Source organism: Hyaena hyaena, unplaced genomic scaffold (assembly GCF_003009895.1).
Source record: "Hyaena hyaena isolate Hyena2069 unplaced genomic scaffold, ASM300989v1 scaffold_113, whole genome shotgun sequence".
Lineage (NCBI taxonomy): Eukaryota > Metazoa > Chordata > Mammalia > Carnivora > Hyaenidae > Hyaena > Hyaena hyaena.
The window spans coordinates 279,896-300,156 of record NW_024080745.1 but is presented as its reverse complement, the minus strand read 5'-3'; the positions used below and the strand labels follow the sequence as shown (position 1 = coordinate 300,156).

Here is a 20,261-nt window from a genome sequence, read left to right as displayed (position 1 = left end):
TTTCTGGAAAAGAAGAAAAATGGCGTAGAAATTCATTCTTCACATCTTAACTTTTACATTTTCATAAAGTTTTAACTTTTTAAGTGTTTTAAAGTCAATTTTAAAATAAAGAGATTTATTCTTGCTGAATAGGGACTTAACGTTTCACCAGAATTTTTGTAAAACAAGGGTAATAATTACTTTCCAATAGTAATACTTAACTAATTGGTATGTAATGATTGAGACTTCAGATTATGTTGAACAAGTTTAGGAAGTGGTAGCATAAGAGTCAGAGTAATATGATTATTGGAAACAAACTCTTACTTTTTGAGCAACACTAAGTTTTGGATAACATGCCAGGTACTTTAAATATATGGTCTCATTTGTTTCTTTTAACTCTGTAAATTAAGTATTAAGTTTGTTTTATATTTAAGGAATCTGAAGCTCAGTGAAGTTAAATAACTTGTTTAAGTTCATGTACCTCATATAAGGAAGCTAGTATTGGATCCCAAGTCTCCTCCAAAGCCTAAAGTCTTTCTGTACCATGTTCACTTTCATTTTGGGTGGTCTGATAATTGCCTTATAAGTATATTTGTGCTATTAATTTTGACCTAATACTTAATGTTATTACTTTTATATTTTGCCATGTTATATGTTGTAATACTTATATTGAGTACAAGTTAAAATACTTTTGAGTTGTTTCACACCATTTTTATATTAAAACAATTAATGTCTAGATATTCCATCTCATGTATTTATAACACCATTTGTTTTTAGCTTGTGCTTTTTAAATATATGGCATGTATTTTATTAATTTATTAAAATTAAGTCCTGTTCTTAAATTTGTTTGTGAATTATAGCACCTAATGAAAAAATTTATTTATATATTTCTACTTTACTGAACCTAAATATTGGTATCTGAAACAAAATACACAAACAGGAATTAAAGGAGCTAAAAATGTAATGATTTGGGATTTCTAATTGAGGCTAAAGACATATGATGTGTAATACACATTGTTCAGTATGTCCTTATCTTCCATTACTTTCATTCATATATACCTATGAATTCATTGACAGGGTTTGTGTTGTTTGTTTTTGGTTTAGATATTTATACTCGATCTTAACCAAAAGGCTGAGAAGCGATAGGTTTAGATATTTTAGAAGACATAGAAAAATAATTCATTCTAAAGCACTTAAAAGTAATTTATACATAGTTATGTAATAGATCAGAAATTGAGGATTTAAGGGTTAAAATAAGTATTATTTTAAAAATTTACATTATTAAAAATATCAAAGCTATAATCAGCTTACATTTGGTGTGGTCTTGAATGTAGGTTTTTTAAGAATTTTATTTGTATTCCAAATAAACTCATTTTAAACTCCTTTTAAAAGCTAATATTTATAAAGATATGGAATAAAAATGATTATAGTCATGCATAGTTATTAAAGAGAATACTTAAATATCTTTTAAAAGTGTACTAAGAGATCAGAATTAGCTGTATGTTTGGACATTTTTATTATGTGTTCAGTGTGTATTTTTGTTAGTCTCATCTTCCACGATTCATCCATCATTTTATTATTTTTTTTTTCTGCTTTCTAATGGAGATGCTTAAACTTGAGGTAATGTGTTTTTGGAAGGCTTTTTAATATTAGTAATACCTTTAATACAGCACCTTCTATTGTCAGATGGCAATTTTGTGTTTTAAGGCAATCTCAGAACTTCAAAGATATGCTCATTTTTGTTAATCATGTAAATTTTCAACCATCTTTAAATGATTATTAACTAATAGTAGTAGAATATTAGGACAATAATTATAATTCTAAAGCACTAGCAGGATATTTGCTCAAAATATCTCTAATTAGTTTTTAATTTAAAACTTTTTAGTAAAAATCCAGCATTGAATTTGTAACATGGCTTCAACATGGAGGCTGTTTTATTGGGTCTCATATGCTGGGAACAAATATCTAGTAACTCCTTGGAGACAAATCACTCATTCCTTTAGAGAATAGTTTCTGAATGCATAGGGTCAGCAGCTATTTTAGGTGTGGGGAATACAACAGTGAATAAGACAGAGTGCCTGCTCTCATAAAGCTTGCAGTCTTTTGTGGAAGCCAGACAAAATATAAATAAATCAAATCATGATAGAAAGTCCATTGATACTAAGTGCTATAAAGAAAAGTAAAGTAGGGTATGTCTGGGCAGTAGTGGAGCTGACAGTGTAGGACAGGTTTAGATAGAGTGATCAGGGAAGGTCTTCTCAAGGAGGAATGTGTGAGAAGTAAGGAAGAATCAGGGTGAAGAATTGGGAGTAAGCATTCTCAGGGAGAGGGAGTGCAACTGTTAAAGTCTCAAGGTGCAGATGAGTTTGGCCTGTTAAATAGTGAGGAATGTCTTTCTGCTGGAGTGGAGAGCCATCTTGTTTTGGATTTTACCCATAGTCATATTTGAACAGGGAATGTACTTTCTGGCAGACTTTGACTTTTCAATTTTTATTTTCCCCCAGTACAAACATAATACATGATCATTGTAAAAGATTGAAATGATTCATGATGTACAACAGAGAAAATGAATGTAGTTCACTCCCCTTCTTCCCCTCTCCATGACTAAAGTGTACCTTTAGGTGTAAACTCTTCCCACAAAAGCTCTTTCTTTTTTCCACTCTTGAGTAAACTAAAAAATTTCAAATGGTTGCTTTCAAAAAAATTATAGTTAAAAAATACATATTTAGTGTACAAAAGATAAAATACCTAATGTTTAGTTCTTTAGGTATTAAAATATAAAACCATTTATAAGAACATATTTCAAAACTACAGAATATAATGAGATATTGTTGAATATATTTGCTTTACATTTTGCAAGACAGATGTTATTCTTGGCTTACTATATCTTATAAACTTTCTTATGAAATCATGGTATTTTAATAAAACATACTCCTAATTTGCATCTTAATATACACTATTATTTCTGTTTATTTTGTGTATATTTAGCATTTTAATGCTAAATCCTGTGATAAGATATTTACAAGTAGAGATTTAAATATGATATTTTATCTTCTTTTGTGATAAGTTGGCATTTACGCTACATGATTAAACCAGGGTAATTTAAAATAGCCAAACTGTTCCTAATATTTCTCTGAACATTCATAATGTTACTAATATAAAATGATCCTGAGATTCAAAGTTGTTAAGAATAGCAGTTTAAATAAACTCCCAGTATCAATGAAAAGGTTACATGATCAGTTTAAGAAAGAAATTATTAGGATATGCCTTTAACATTAATATAGTTAAAAACAATGAATATTTGAACATTTCCTTCTTTGAAGTATATGATATATATGGCATATATTATATCTATATATTGGTTGTTACATGTTGAAACACCCTGTGTATAAGCTGTAACTGTAAAGCAATGTGACAGATTGCCTTGCAGTATATCAGAAATGGCTTATTTACATTGTTTTCCTTAAAAGATTAGGCCAGGAAGATGCATTAGACATGCTGCTATTTGTAAAAACATTTTTGAAACCTCTTTTAGTTGACTTTAAACCAGTTTGGAAAACACTCCAAAAACTAGTTTTATCAACTTACAGTTATTAAAATAATATAAGCCCCCCAAGTGTTTGATTATTCAGTTCAATCACTTACGTTCTTTACTAGATGGTTTTCCCAAACGTAAAACCAATGCACTGTATTGGATGAAGATACACCACCAAAGAGAATCCTTTAAAAAAGAAAAAAGTGCCACACATACTGGAAGGGTTTCCAGGAGAAGAGTAGCAGATCTCTTGGCGTTATTGTCAAAATAAATCAGTAGCCTTCTAAGGTTTCTCCCTTGAAGATGTATTTGCAATATTTGATGTAGATAACTACTGATGTGTTTATTAAGAAAAATTTTAAAAACGTCTTTCACAATAAAATTTATATACTAATAATACTATAGACAATGAAAATGTAGCCTTAGGAATGTAACAAGTGAAGTCAATAAGCTAAATATTAGAAATAGAAAGTTCTTTTGTTAATGTCACTTGCAGGAAACCATACTTAAATAGCAGTACTTAGTCTCTCTGGTCATTGAAGCTTTTATGTATAGGAAGTTTTTATTTCTGAGACTTTGCTTAATTTTCTCTTATTTTTAAATGACCAAACCTTTGTCTTAATGTCGTTAAAATGCATTAAAGCAAATTCATGTCCAGCTTTTATACCTGGTCATGGAGTGACCAGCTTAATGAAATTATATCTTTTAAATTCTATATAACTTCTTTGGACAGATACTTTCCATTGCAATCAAAAACATGATTCACTACCTTTCCAAGGTGATTCTGTATTGTATGTTTGTATTTATTTAACATGTTTTCAAAGTAAAAAGAAAGGCTATCCTATAGAAATGAGGAGTAGGCAGTAACTTGCATATCTTCCTTAAATTCAGAAGGATTAAAGTATAGAGTTTCAAAGCCAGTAAATTCAGATTTACAGTTTGATGCTGACTCAGACACATAAAGTAGGATGCGAGCTACTCATTTCATGCATTATTAAATAAGTAAAGTTGTACATTTTGGATAAATTTTAAAAATTAATTTTCAGTGGAAAATGATGTGGGGTGGCAGTAGGGGTGGTAAGAAAAAGAACTAAATTGAAACTTCTAAGTATTATATCAGTTTAACAACAACAGTGACAAAAATTTGTGTAACTTTAAAACCTTTGGATGCTTCCATTCTCTTTTCCATTTTAGTGTCCTCTAATTTTTTTCTTCCTTTTGTTCTTTTTTTTTTAAGGCCACAATAAGCCAACTAAGGAGTGAACTTGCCAAAGGCCCTCAGGAAGTTGCTGTATATGTGCAGGAACTCCAAAAACTTAAAAGTTCACTTAATGAATTAACACAAAAGAATCAGGTGAGAATTTAAAAACTACATATAGTGGTAAATTGGTTTTAAATATCTTAAATTTTAATCTTGTGTATGTTATTTGTATATTGGCATGAGCACAGTGTGACTTAGTCTGTTTTGTTTTGTTTTTTGTTAAGTGTAAAGGACATTCACATTGTTATGGAACCAATCTTTAAAGCCCTTTCTGTCTTCCAGAACTAAAATTCTATACTCTGAACAACTCTGCATTCACCACCACCTTTTGTAGAGGAAAAACCACTCCCATGAGTCTGTACTGTCCGTACTCTACTCCACCTTTACTGCTGACACCAGATGTGTGTGTGCCACACAGCAGTAGTTTTGTGACACCAGTGGGTGTCCGACAGTGTAACTAATTCTGCCGCCATTTACTTGGAGATAGTGTCAGATCCCACAGGGACTGTGTACCCTCCCCCCCCCCCCCCCCAGCTTACCAGCTTGTTACCTGCCCTTCTCCCCAAATGGCTGTGGCTGTAAATGGGAGGTTCCCATAACCCTCACCTTAGATTGGATTAATTTGCTAGAATGACTCACAGGACTCAGGAAAACATTTTACTTACTAGGTTACTGGTTTATTTTAAAAGATTCAAGGGGCACCTGGGTGGCTCAGTTGCTTAAACTTCTGACTCTTGATTTAGGCTTGGGTTGTGACTTCACAGTTCATAAGATCGAGCCCCATGTCTGGCTCTGTGCTGACAGTGCAGAGCCTATTTGAGATTCTCTCTCTTCCTCTCTCTCTGTCCCTACCCCGCTCATGCGCTCTCTCTCTCTCTCTCTCAAAACAAACAAATAAATAAATAAACATTAAAAGATTAGAATTCAAGATTAGCTAGATTAAAGAGATCCATAGGGTAAGATGTATGGGAAAAGGCATGGGACTTCCATGCTCAATCTGGGTGTTTTCTGTGTGTTCACCAACCTAGCATCTCCCTAAACTCTGTCCTTTTGGGTTTTTATTGAGGCCTCCCTATGTAGGCATGATTGATTAATTTATTGGTCATTGCTGATTAATTTGACCTCCAGCTCCTCTCCCCTTCCTGAGGTGTGTGTGGGGGTGAAGGGGGTTAAAGTTCCAACCCTTTAATTTTTGTTGGTTCCCATGACAACCAGCCCCCATCCTTAGGGGTTTCTAAAAAAAAAAAAAAATCACCTCATTAACATAAACTCTTCAGTGATTGAAAGGGGGTTGTTATGACTAACAGATGACATCTTTGTTACTCTTTTTACTTAGGAAATTCCAAGGGTTTTGGAGCTCTATTCCAGAAATGGAGATGAACACCAAATGTATATTTCTTAATATAAGTTACAATCACACCTTTGATGCAGAGTTTTAGATTTGATGTAATCTAGTGTCTATTTTTACGTTTGTTGCTAGTGCTTTTGGTGTCATATTAAGAGATCATTGCCAAATCAATGTCAGGAAGCTTTTCCCCTGTTTTCTTCTAATGGTTTTATAGTTTTAGTCTTGTGTTTAGGTCTTTGATTCATTCTGAGTTAATTTTCTTTCATAGTGTAAGGTGGGAGTTCAGCTTCATTCTTTTGCATATGGATAAGCAGTTTCTCTTGCACCATCTGTTGAAAAGACTGTCCTTTTTTGTGGTCCTGGGACCATTGTTAAAAATCATTTGATCATGTATGTGAATGTTTATTTACGGGCTTTCTATTTTTTATATTGGTCTATATGTCTGTCTTCATGCTAATACCACACTGTTTTGACTACTGTAGCTTAAAAAAATTTATTTTAATGTTTATTTTTGAGAGATAGAGAGAGAATAAGTGGGGGAGGGGCACACTGGGAAGGAGACAGAAACCGTAGCAAGCTCTGGGTTCTGAGCTGTCAGCACAGAGCCTTACATGGGGCTTGAACCCACAGTCTGTGAGATCATGACCTGAGCCGAAGTCGGACGCTTAACCTGAGGCACCCAGGTGCCCCTGACTACTATAGCTATCAATAAGTTTTAAATCAGGAATGTGAGACCTTCAGCCCTGTTCTTTATTTTGTAACATTGTTATTTGCCACCTTGTTTCTTTATAGATGAGCAACAGATAATGTTTGGGGGCAGGGCAAGTATTGGTTAGTACTTTTTTTCTATGTCTTTACTCTCTCGGTTGTGTGGGAGTAGGGAGTCACTAAATAAACCCTTATATTCAGTGGTATGGTGAATTTGTTGGCTTTGCTTTTTAATAAGTTGAACCTAATATTTCGGTGAAATATGGCAAGGGAAGAACCAAAGAAAAGAACATGATGGAGGGGAAACGAATTAAGTATAATTGGCTGGAAACGTCAAGCCTCCAGCCAGCAGCCAGGTGAGTGAGCTTAGAAGCAGATCCTGCAGTTCTTTTCACATCATCAGAGACTATAGCTGTGGCCACCGTGCAGTACAGCAACCTCATGACACACCCTTAGGTGCTACACCACGGGCTGAGCTGCTTCTGGATTCCTGAGCCTCAGAAACTGTGAGATAATAGATATAATTTTAACCTGCTAAGTTTTAGGGTAATTTGTTGCTTGTGCCCTTGGTCAGCAGTTCTCAAACCTCTTGATCTCAGGACTGCTATATATTTTTCAGAATTGTTACGGACCCCATGGGGTGCCTAGGTGGCTCAGTCGGTTAAGCGTCCGACTTTGGCTCAGGTAATGATCTCATGGCTCATGAGTTTAAGCCCTGTGTCACGCTCTATGATGACAGCTCAGAGCCTGGAGCCTGCTTCGGATTCTGTGTCTCCCTCTCTCTCTGCCTCTCTCCTGCTCACACTCTCTCTGTCTCTCTCTCGCAAATATAAGTAAACATTAAACATTTTTTTAATTGTTATGGACGCCAAAGAGCTTTTATTTTTTGAGTTACATGTATGGATACTTAGAATATTAGAAATTAAAACAAATTTTAAAAATATATTTGTATTTTTAAAACATTAATTATTAAAAATTAACATCATACTATTTCTTATGAAAGATGACTGTTTTCTAAAACAAAAAATAGTGGTGATGTTTTATATTTTTGCAAACCTTAATGTCTAGCTTAATATTAGGACAGATGGATTCTCACATCTGCTTTCACATTTCATCTGTTGTGATATGGTTGAAGGGTATGAAGAAAATTGGATTTCACATAGATATGTAGTCAGGAAGAAGAGGAATCTCTGAATAGCTTTTTTGGATAATTATAGCTATTTTTATTTGATACTGTGCCCAAACTAGATAAGGCATAGTTTCTCAATAGCTAGTTAGTCTAGATTTTGAAACCATATCAATGCTATTTGTATACTTGTAACATTAAATTTATTAGTTTTTCTTGCCCTTTGACTGGATCTTTCCAGTGCATGATTTTATAACATCATGCATTAGTCAGGTGGAAAATATTGGTTAGGCAGATCTTCCAAATCTTGACACATTACATTGTATAAGATAAAAGCAGTATCATTTGTCAGTCTCTCCCTCAGTCTCTGAATAGGCTTTAAGTTTGAGGAAGTGTCAAGCTCATGGTGATGGATACAAGTTTTCCAAAATTCTGGGCATCATTTGAAAATTTGAATTTTATTATTGGAAACAAATACTATCAATTCTGTCTTCTTAAGTGATAGGGTGTTTTCCTACCAAGTCTGAATAATCATAGTTTGTTATTCTTTCCAGTAAAAATGGTGTTTTAGAAAAAAAGCAACTAGCTTAGCCTGTAATTTAAGACCCTAAATGCTCTTCCATGTGACAGTTCTGTTATTCTTTGGTATGCAGCAGAAGTGATCTATGCATACTTCCACTTTTTCACATAGATTTTATTTTTCCTTGCTATTCCAAATATTGCAGCTGTGAACATTCACATTCAATCTCATACATTTGTGTAAGAATTTCTTTGTTATATCTTCCAAGTGAAATTGCTGGATTGTAGGTTACACATGTTCAAGTTTAGTACGTGACCTCTAACAATTTTCTGAAGTAATTTTATCAATTTACCGTTGTCCATTTCTCCATCAACTCTTGATATTGACTTGATCTTTTTCTGTGGCTTTATGAAAACCTGTCCATTCCCTTCCCCCTTTTTTCTCCTGTCAAGCTATACATGGAAAACCTCTATGTACAATTTAGTTTTATCTTTGTCCCTCAGTTTGATTTTTAATTTCTTACAAATTGACATTCTACTTTTTGGAAATTGACCAGGATGTGTACATGAAGTGAATGTTTATGATCAGGGTCATTTATTATATAATTTTGAAACATTAAACTATTAATAAAGGACATGATTGGACATTGATAGACTGAAATGTATGCTCAAATAATGAAGCACAGATTGTATGTACACACACACACACCATTGTTAAAGGAAGTACTATGAGAACTTGATAATATGTAGAATCAAGATGATTTAGTGTGGTAAAACTGGAATATGGTTGCTTAGGGATTAGGAGAATCTTCTACTAATTTTAATAATCCTTATGTCTCTGTACTACTTAATTTTTTTTCCAAAATGTTTTCCTGTTTAGGATGTATTCACCAGTTAAAGTAAGTGCAGAAATGCAGCCTTTTCTTACTGTTCTTACTATCTGCCCCTCCCGCCTCTCCTCATCCCATGTTCTTGGCTCGCCGTACTGACAGTGCTGATATCCACGTGTTTTGAATTTGGAAATCTTTGTATATGGTCTTAGGAAGACCATTACATAAAATGCCTTGGACAGTTTTTGTGGGTCATAGCAGCATCAAGGTGGATAGACAACATTTTAATACATAATGAATGGAAACAATAATTGTTTTTGCACTAATGTCAAGATATCCTCAGCAGTAGACCAGTGTTTTGTAATTACTGCTTTTGAAAACTTAAAAATAAAAGGGGATTATTGAAAAACTTCCTTCTTAGTTTCTAATAAGAATCATACTCATATTTATTTACTCATTCATTCATTCATTCATACACTAACATTTAAACACAATTCTGCAACTCAATTATTTTTATGTAAATTCTAAACAAAATCATATGTTTATTTAAAGCTACTAGTATAGGTCATTGTAAGAGACTGTTATTTTTTGGGTTTCACCTCTCATCTCTTTCCATCCTTTATTACTTTCCCTTTCCTGTAGCCCTAGTAATAAGGTGCTCATAGAGCAAAGCAAGAGCCAGATATGGCATCAGTTCTGGTGTTGGGTGTGACCACTGTATGTATTGCAGAGTGGTGCACTGAGTAACCGTGTGTGTAGTACAATAGTGAAAGACATGTCTAAATCCCAGCTTTGCCACTGACTGACTGTGACAGCCTCTCCAAGTTTGTTTCCTCTTCTACCCATTTGCCTCTTAGGAGTGGTATGTGTCTTGAATTAATAGACAGTTTAGTGCTTAGACCAGTGTCTGGCTTTTAGTAAGCATCTCAGTGACTGTTGTTTTTATTTTTATTTGGTAAATGTTGTGATACAGGGTTGAGTCAAGACCTAGGTGGAAGTTTTCCTAACTTACTGCCTAGTAAAACAGGAAAGGTTTTTGTAGGAGACATAACTCTTTAGCTTAGTCTTCAAGGATGCTAAGGAACCTTTCACATGGCAGAAGGGTTAATGGCAATTCATTTTGAAAATTAGATACGCAGAAGGCATAGGAACATATAAGAGCACGAAAAAATACAAGATGTTGGAGAGTAGTTCAATTTGTTTTTCTTCATTGAGCTGTTTTAGAAAAGAAACAAGATGCCTGAAACTACTTTGTAAGCTAAAAAAATGCCATCCTTTTGCATTCATTCTCATTACCTCGGCAAGGAACAAGTGAAAACTGGAGTCTAATATAGGGAAATTATCTTTGTAAGAAAATCTTTAGAGAGAACAATTGGTGAGGAAATCCAGAGGATGGGATATTTGGAAGGAAGGAATTTTGCTTACCCAAATGACAATTATGTTATGAGTTAGGCTTAGCAATCATTTTGGAATTTAAACTTGAATGGGATATTTTGGGGGGAGCATGAATTGACTTACTGAGTGTCTAAATTGTGTTGTGATGATTTACTGGACTTGGAATTATATTATGTGATACTGCCACTTGGCTAAGTCGTGGCAGGTTCTTTCAGCTCTCACATCCTCATCCAGAGAGTAGAGGTCATGATGTAGTCTGTACTGTGTTTTAAGAATTAATATGGAGATGTGAAAGTGCAATTATTATCTTCTTTAATGACTCCCATTATACTTAAATCAATCTTCAAAAACCATGTATTCACTATAATGTTTTGCTTCAGATTTAATGAGAAGACCATAGTAAGAATGAAAATATATAATACTAAATATAGTTACCTTTCTGCATGTAACAATTATGTAGTGTGAGCAGGTTATTTTTAAGAATATATTTTTTAATTTATTCATTTTGAGAGAGTGTGTGTGTGTGTGAGTCGGAGAGGAGCAAAGAGAGAGGGAGAGAGAATCTCAAGCAGGCTCTGTGCTGTCAGCACAGATACCAACTCAGGGCTTGATCCCATGAACTGTGAGATCATGAGCTGAGATCAAGAGTTGGTTGCTTAACTGACTGAGTCACTCAGGTGCCCCTAGATTTGATCTTTTGAAAAGAAAGTTGTTGAGGTTTTGTTAAAGAAAATTTAATTATCTTTCATCTGTGCCATAGACCCAGGTAGATTCTGATTAAAATGTGACTTCTTAAAAGTCTTAAAAGACTTCTTGAAGCTGTCTGAGGGGTCATCTGTATATAATTGGTGGGAATATTTGGTTACACCATAAGCCCATGGAGAAGACTGGCTAACTTATTACTAGTGTTAAGTTTTTGCATCATGTTTTATTTATTTATTTTTTTGACTTTAAAATTTTTTTTATTTTTTTAAAATTTACATCCAAATTAGTTAGCATATAGTGCAACAACGATTTCAGGAGTAGATTCCTTAATGCCCCTTCCCCATTTAGCTCATAACCCTTCCCAAAACCCCACCAGTAACCCTCTGTTCTTCATATTCAAGTGTCACGTATGTTTTTATCCCCCTCCCTGTTTCTATATTATTTTTGCTTCCTTTCCCTTATGATTATGTTTTGTGTCTTAAAGTCCTCATATGAATGAAGTCATATGATATTTGTTTTTCACTAATTTCACTTGGCATAATACCCTCCAGTTCCATCCATGGAGTTGCAAATGGCAAGATTTCATTCTTTTTGATTGCTGAGTCATACTCCATTGTGTGTGTGTGTGTGTGTGTGTACGTATATATACACACACCCCATCTTCTTTATCCATTCATCCATTGATGGACATTTGGGCTTTTTCCATGCTTTGGCTGTTGTTGATAGTACTGCTATAAACACTGGGATGCATGTGCCTCTTTGAAACAGCATACCTGTATCCCTTGGATAGATACCTAGTAGTGCAGTTGCTCGGTCATAGTGTAGTTCTATTCTTAATTTTTTGAAGAACCTCCATACTGTTTTCCAGATTGGCAGCAGCAGTTTGCATTCCCACCAGAAGTGCAAAAGAGATCCTCTTTCTCTATACTTGCCAACATCTGTTGTTGCCTGTGTTGCTAATTTTAGCCTAATTTTAGCCATTCTGACGGGTGTGAGGTGGTATCTTTTTGTGGTTTTGATTTGTATTTCTCTGATGATTAGTGATATTGAGCATTGTTTCATGTGTCTGTTGGCCATCTGGATGTCTTCTTTGAAGTGTCTGTTCATGTCTTTAGCCCATTTCTTCACTAGATTATTTGCTTTTTGGGTGTTGAGTTTGATAAGTTCTTTATAGATTTTGGATACTGACCCTTTATCTGATATGTCATTTGCAAATATCTTCTTCCATTCTGTCAGTTGCCTTTTAGTATTGCTGATTGTTCCCTTCATTGTGCAGTAGCTTTTTATTTTGATGAGGTCCCAATAGTTCATTTTTGCTTTCGTTTCCCTTGCCTCCGGAGATGTGTTGAATAAGAAGTTACTGTGGCCAAGGTCAAAGAGGTTTTTGCCTGCTTTCTTCTTGAGGATTTTGATGGCTTCCTGCCTTACATTTAGGTCTTTTGTCCACTTTGAGTTTATGTGTATGGTGTAAGAAAGTTATCCAGGTTCATTTTTCTGCATGTCACTGTCCAGTTTTCCCAGCACCACTTGCTGAAGAGACTGTCTTTATTCCATTGAATATTCTTTCCTGCTTTGTCAAAGATTAGTTGGCCATACATTTGTGGGTGCATCATGTTTTAAAATTATATCCTGCCCACATTCTTAGTATATGTGAGCATGTTGGCTTTCATGAAGTTCAGTAACTTAGAATTTTCTTTAAAAAGATGCAGCACAGGGGCGCCTGGGTGGCTTAGTCGGTTAAGCGTCCGACTTTCGCTCAGGTCATGATCTCACGGTTCGTGGGTTCGAGCCCCGCGTCAGGCTCTGTGCTGACTGCCAGCTCAGAGCCTGGAGCCTGTTTCGGTCTGTGACTCCCTCTCTCTCTGACCCTCCCCTGCTCACACTGTCTCTCTCTCTCCTAGAAATAAATAAAAAACATTAAAAAAAAAAAAAGATGTAGCACAGCTATGAGTAGGGAAGGGGAGATGTCAGGGTCAGGATGGGGGGAAATGTAAAAAGGTGCAACACAGTTGTACATCAATGAATAACCTTAATTTAACATACAAAGTCCAAAATAAATATAATTTCTTAAAAGAAATAAGTGTAAAATTACATCAAGAGAGGTCTGGAGTTACTAGCCAGTAACACAAAGAAACGTTTATAAAAAGAGTTTTTTTAACCTATAGTTTAACTCAAAAGTTGTTTTTTTCCCTCTAGTCATTTGACTCTTACTCTTTCTTTGTTTCTGTTGATTGGTCAAGGCACACATCTCTTGGCTAATTTTGCTGTAAGCTTCTGGTTGTTCTTACCTTTGTCTCTTATCTTTTTTTTTTTTTTTTTTTACCATATAACATCTTTCTGGACATTGCTTTTTCTGTAGTGTATTCCTACTTGATAATATACATTAATGTACCTTTTCTCAGGTGTTTAAGAACCTTTACTGCTAACTTTCCTACTTTGGGACCTAGATTTATTACTCCCCTTGAGGTAATAGTGTTTGCTCTTTCCCCACACGCATCTCGCTTGTCTCCTGTTCCCTTGTGTCTTTTTATATAAATTTTTGTGTCTTTTGAATGACATTCATGAGTCATGCATATTGATTATTTAACTCCTGTCACCACTTTACTAAGCTCAAACTTTATTTTCGGGTGATTGTAACTTACCAGTTAGCCCCATCTGACTTTGTTTACTTCGTAAAAAAAAAAAAAAAAGTATTCACTTATATCTGACACAGTTTTTGTATTCATTTTTTAAGTTTATTTATTTATTTATTTATTGAGAGACGAAGAGAGTGGGAGGGGCAGAGAGAGAGGGAGAGAGAATCCCAAGCAGGCCCCACACTGTCAGCACAGAGTCCAATGGTTGGCTCAAACTCATGAACCATGAAATCGTGACCTGAGCCAAAACCAACTGAGCCACCTAGGCACCCCTGTATTAATTCATTTTTGCTTGAGAGTTATGTTTTAACTTTCTTAGAAAGGTTTTTCTTTTTTATGTGTGTATTTCATTTAGATTATAGTCTGTTTAGAGACCAGAGGCTTTGATTGTCCTCTACTATTTCTGTATTATCCCCTTCTAGCACACTGCGTATAAAACGTGAGTATAATCAGTGCCCACAGACTGACTTGTCAGATGCTTATAGTAGCTTCTTATCCTAGCTATTGTTCTTACAGAATTGAGTCAGAGTTCTGATTCAGGTCTTATATGTAAGCATATTGATTTAAAATGTTCAATATTAATTGTAACAACTCCACTGAGACTAGATTTCAACATTTGATCAGGCTGGTTGATCCAGATCTTTGATTGGAGGTGTCATTTTTTATATTTTGTACCTGATAGTATTGATTAAAATAACATAAGGTAGGTAAATTATGTTTAGATCACTATTTTTATACACCTCAAAAGAAATTTGAGTTAATCTTAAACTTGTGACTCTTAAAAATGGTCTTTATCAAGAAGAGTAAAAAAAAAAAAAAAGCATCAGCAGGGTCTGCATACTAGAGCTAGGTGGTATTGTTACGTACTTTCAACTATGAAATTACAACATCTCAAATCAGAATCGCTCTAGTATATTGTTATTCAAAGTAATGTTTGTTGATAGAAGGTAGGTTTTTTTGTTAATGTTTATTTATTTATTTTGAGAGACAGAGAGAGAGAGAGAGAGAGAGAGAGAGAGCACACAAGTGCACGAGCAGGGGAGGAGCGGAGAGAGAGGAGAGATAAGGATCCTAAGCAAGTTCTACACAGACAATGAAGACCCTGCCACAGGGCTCAAGCCCACCCGTGAGTTCATGATCTGAGCCAGAGTCAAGAGTTTGACACTTACTGACTGAGCCACCCAGGCACCTCAAAGATAGAAAGTAGTTTTAATATTTAACTCAGATGAGAGAATATACATGTTATATACCCTAAAGAGTCTAGTAGATTTTAGTGTTTCATTTTAGGACAAAATTCAGTTGGTAATTCTTATATTAGAGTGTAGTAGAGCATAGTGCAATGGGCCAATAATAAAATAAGTTATTATGTAAAATTTAGTCCTTTTTTTAACTGTTTTTATATTTGCACTTTTGGCTAATTTTGATGGTACTGTTGTAAAGATTGTTTGAATAATTAGAATAATTATAAATATTAAGGAAATTGTTTCATTGATATTTCAGAACTTGACTGAAAAGCTTCATAAGAAAGAACTGGAGTGTACTCAATTAGAGGAGAAACATAATGAAGAATGTGTGAGTAAAAAGAATATACAAGCAAGCCTTCATCAAAAAGACCTCGATTGTCAACAGCTTCAGTCAAGATTATCTGCATCTGAAACCTCGCTGCAGAGAATACAGGCAGAGCTAGGTGAAAAGGGTGAGGCTACACAGAAGCTCAAGGAAGAATTATCAGAAGTAGAGACCAAGTACCAGCATCTGAAGGCTGAATTTAAACAGCTACAGCAGCAGAGAGAAGAAAAAGAGCAGCACGGGTTACAACTCCAAAGTGAAATTAATCAAGTAAGAGAGGTTACTTTTACTTATTGGAATTCCTCCTGTGGTTTCTTGTATGCTTGGTAGTTATTTGATCATAGCATGGTTCATTAAAAAAAGTCATTTAAAAAATTAACTCTTAGTTTTTATAACAACCTGTAGTATTGAGTCAGATCTCATTTCCTTTAATTTCAGTTTTCCTTAATGAGAAAAAAAACGTTAGCACCCATCATATAGTATTGCTGTGAAGTGTTGATGAATTAATACCTATAAATTGGTTAAGATGATACCTGTTACATGGTACTCAGCATATATTAGTTACTATAGTTAATTTACATTGTTGATTATTCTTTAAAGAATATCTTTTTTTGTTACTAAATTTTTAAAATATAATTATGATGAAATCAATAATTTAAAAATTAGATATTTTAGTTATTTTAAAGTTTATTTGAGAGATAAATATTTATTTATCACATGTGCATACGTGAGGGAGGAGTGGCAGAGAGAGAGGGAGAAGAATTCCAAGCAGGCACTGTGTGAACAGCAAAGAGCCTGACTCAGGACTCGATCCCACAAATCGTGAGATCATGACTTGAGCAAAAACCAAGAGTAGGACGCTTAACTGACTGAGCCACCCAGGAGCCTCAAAATTAGATATTTTAAAAGAAAAAAACAAATTAGCTGTAATATTTTTATAAGTAAATAATACCTATCAGAGTCATCAGTAACTTGATTAATTCAAGTTTTGACTTTACCATTAACTTAAATTTTAAGTTCTGTATTCTTATTATTTCTTATAGATAACATTAAAAAGCAGTTGAAAATGGAAATTTGGGAGACATTAAAGTCCTTAGCCACTTTTTTGATAATATTCAGGAATTTTCACTTAAATATGGCAGTGATACTTGCTTTCATGGCATCAGTCCTTCTTTCTTCTTGGCCTGAGATATTTTTGCTATTCCTCTTCTCCTTGATGAACGCACGGCCACTTTACTTGTCACTCTTCTATAGAAATCCTTTCCTGAACTTTGCCACCTGACCCCTCAAAGGTGGCTTAAGCATTACTTACCACGGTATAGAATATTATCATAACTTATGTGTCTTTCTTCACTAGACTCTGTACTCCTTGGGTGCCAAGACCATGTCTTACTTATTTTTTATATTCACTACCTGGCACATTGCATGTTAATCAGCAGAGATTTTAGTGGGTAACTTAGATTTTTAATGTTCATTTCAGATCAATAAATTGGGCACTTATGGTTTCTAAAAGACATTATGTTTTATTTGTTGGGAGATAGAGAACTGAAAAAAGAAACAGTACTTACCTTAAATGATTATGTAAATCCATTGAGGATAAGGCAAGTACTGTCCTGTACCAAAGAATGTGAGGATTATAATAAAATGATCCCATATATGATGGGAATTTGGCAGAGTTCCTCTTCTGGTTTCTTCTCCCATAGCACTTCATTTATGTAATTATTTTATTCAGTTATGTGATCAGGAAAAGCTTTGTGTGAGATAGAGGTGGTGCATGAAATTATGATCTTGGATAGGTATTGACAAGTGGCAGTCTGAAGGTTGGAGAATCTTCTGGGCAGAAGGATTAGTGAGAATAAACTAGTGTCAGCAAAGTATTATAAGAACCAGGAAGGGTCACCGATTTCCTCTTAAGATGGGGTGTGTGTAATAGGAGTGGACTATTGTGACTGGAAAGAGCACTTGGAACCTTATTGTGTAGGGTGTTGAATAGCAGGCCGAGGAATTTGGGCTTTATTTGGTTGTCAGGGAGGAGGGGCATCAGGAGTTTGAGAACCTACTCAAACATATTTTTATACAAAAACTTGAACATGTGATTAGTTGGTTTAGTCACAGTTCTATAATAAAGAAAGAGGTCATCCTGAAGACCTTGAAGTGATACCATTTATCTTCTTTTAGCCTGCTGTTTGCATTCTACCTTCAAAGTGTGTCTCAAATCTGTCCCACTTCTTTTCATCTATACTGCTACCACTCTTTTTTTTTTTTAAGTTTATTTGTTTTGACAGAGAGAGAGAGAGAGAGAGAAAGAGAGAGGGAGGGAGGGAGAGAAGGAGAGAGCGGGCACAAGCGGGGGAGGGGCAGAGAGGGAAAGAGAGAGAGAATCCCAAGCAGGGTCCACACTGTCAGTGCAGAACCCAAAGCAGGGCCCAAACCCATGAACCACAAGATTATGACCTAAGCTAAAGTCAGACACTTAACCGACTGAGCCACCCAGGTGTCCCTATACTGTTACCACTCTTATTTAAGCCACCATCATTACTCACCTGGGCCACTGTATTAGCCTTCTTAAAGTTTTCCTTCTAGTGACCTCATTAATCTATTCTCCATGCAGAAGCCAGAGACCTCTTTTTAAAACATGAAGGATACTACTTTATTCCTCTGCTTACCACCCTCCAATGGCTTTGAATTACACTTTGAATTGAATCCAGATGTCTTACTTTGGCATGTAAGTCTGCATGTAGTATGGCCCACACTATGTATTTGAACTCCTCTCCTACCACTGTGAAACTATGTTAATCTCCTTTTAGTCCTCAAACACACCAATGCTTTAAGCACTCTCTTGCTTTAGGTCCTTTGCCCATTTTTTTTCTTAGCATGTTCTTGACTTCTCAAGGCTGGCTCAGGTGTCATTTCTTAAATGAAGACTTCCAGGCCTTCCCTATTTAAGTAGCTTATTTTCCATATATTCTGGACCTCTTCTTTATTTCAGCTGGCTTTATATTCTTCTTCTTTTTTCTAAGTTTATGTATTTATCTTGAGAGGGTGTGAGTGGGAGAGGGGCAGAGACAGAAGGAGAGTGAGAATTGCAAACAGGCTCCGGGCTGTCAGCACGAAGCCCATCATGGGGCTCTATCTCGTCAACCCATGAGATCATGATCTGAGCCAAAATCAAGAGTTGGACACTCAACTGACTGAGCCACCCAGGAGCCCCTATATTCTTCTTTAGAACACTTTATGTTACATAATTAGTTTATGTTTACTTGCATATTGTCTGCCATTCCCATTGGACTGCAATTCCCACATTCCTTAATGTGAGGAATTTGTTTTATTTTATAATGTCAGCCTCTATACTTAGGTCTTTCAGCAAATATTTTTTGGAAGAATGGAAGTGAATCCTACCTCAAGCCTGTTTTCATACCCTCAAAGAGTGTAAGCATGAATTGTGTTTGTTTTGCTCTCCACTGTATCCTCAGCACCCATTTCAGTAGTAACAAAAGTAGACAGCTGGCGATTGTCATCAAATGACCTGAAAACACAGCAGCCTGTATTCTTCATGTTTGTGTTTATGACCACTTCTCTGAGTAGCCACAGATGTGCGAATATTGATGTTCTGTAATTGGAGGATTAGAGGTCATCATTTTAAGTTTTAAAAATTATCTAACATATCTTTTGAATAGCATAGTGGCTGCCTGGCTTCCAGTTATAAGGCTTATAAGCCATGTGATCTCAGGCACATTGTTTAACTTGTGCCTCAGTTTCCTTATCTCTAATAAATAATAATGGAGTCTTCTTCATGAGGCTATATGTATAAGGATTAAGTTAGTTAATATTTACATTTAATATTGTAATTTTATTGTTGGCACATAAGTGTTAGGAGTAAAATGAATAAAGAATTATATATTATATATAGGTTTGCAAAGTGAATTTATTATAGAGTATATACATATATATCTTAAAGTGTGACTTTAGAGCAGATCATTCTATTAATAATTCCAGTGTATATTATTTTTACTCTTGATTTAACCTCTTCTTCTTTGACATGTTTACACTAAAATAGCATAGGCGTCATCGTTTAAGTGATGTTGGCTTATTCCCATCCTTGGACAGCCTTGATTTGAGATTCGTTTTAAGTTAAAGATCAAGGATTTACCAGGAATTGTACCATAATGAATGAAAAAGTTATTTATAGTATGTATTTCACCCCGTTAGTAAATCTTCACTTCAGAGCAATAGTTTTCTTTAATTCAGTTGGCGCTCAATTCTGTCTGCACATAAAAATCACCTAGGGAGATTTAAAAAATTACCATTTTCAAGTCCTTACCCCTGGTCCTGTTGAATCCTGATCTCTGGCATAGTCCTAGGCATTGGCATATTTAAACATTTTCCCTGTAATTGTACTATGCAGTTGAGATTGAACACTACTGCTTTTTAAATTGTTACTTTTCAGTAAGTGATTTATAAAGTGTCCTGAAACTCAGTATAATCGGATTCTTGTTATGAAAATATGGATTTCTAGGCTTTAGCTCAAATGTATTAAATCTCAACTTATATGGGAAGAGTCTGCTTATCTGTGTATTAACAATGATATCAGGAGATCCTTTCATATTACTTTTTGGTGCATGTACAGCATAGAGATTTGACAGTTCTATA

General features: G+C 34.9%; 1 protein-coding gene and 1 long non-coding RNA gene across 2 annotated transcripts in view; one reads left to right on the top strand and one right to left on the bottom strand.

The window, feature by feature from the left end:
* The window catches only part of EEA1 (early endosome antigen 1), a 120,164-nt gene that overhangs the window by 48,994 nt on the left and 50,909 nt on the right, over positions 1–20,261 (top strand). Inside the window, exons 10-11 of the mRNA XM_039236606.1 lie at positions 4,752–4,868; positions 15,543–15,881. Coding sequence (XP_039092537.1) covers positions 4,752–4,868; positions 15,543–15,881 — 456 coding nt within the window. The remainder of the gene's footprint in view (positions 1–4,751; positions 4,869–15,542; positions 15,882–20,261) is intronic.
* The window catches only part of LOC120234656, a 79,080-nt gene that overhangs the window by 13,302 nt on the left and 45,517 nt on the right, over positions 1–20,261 (bottom strand). The gene's annotated exons all lie outside the window — the stretch shown is intronic.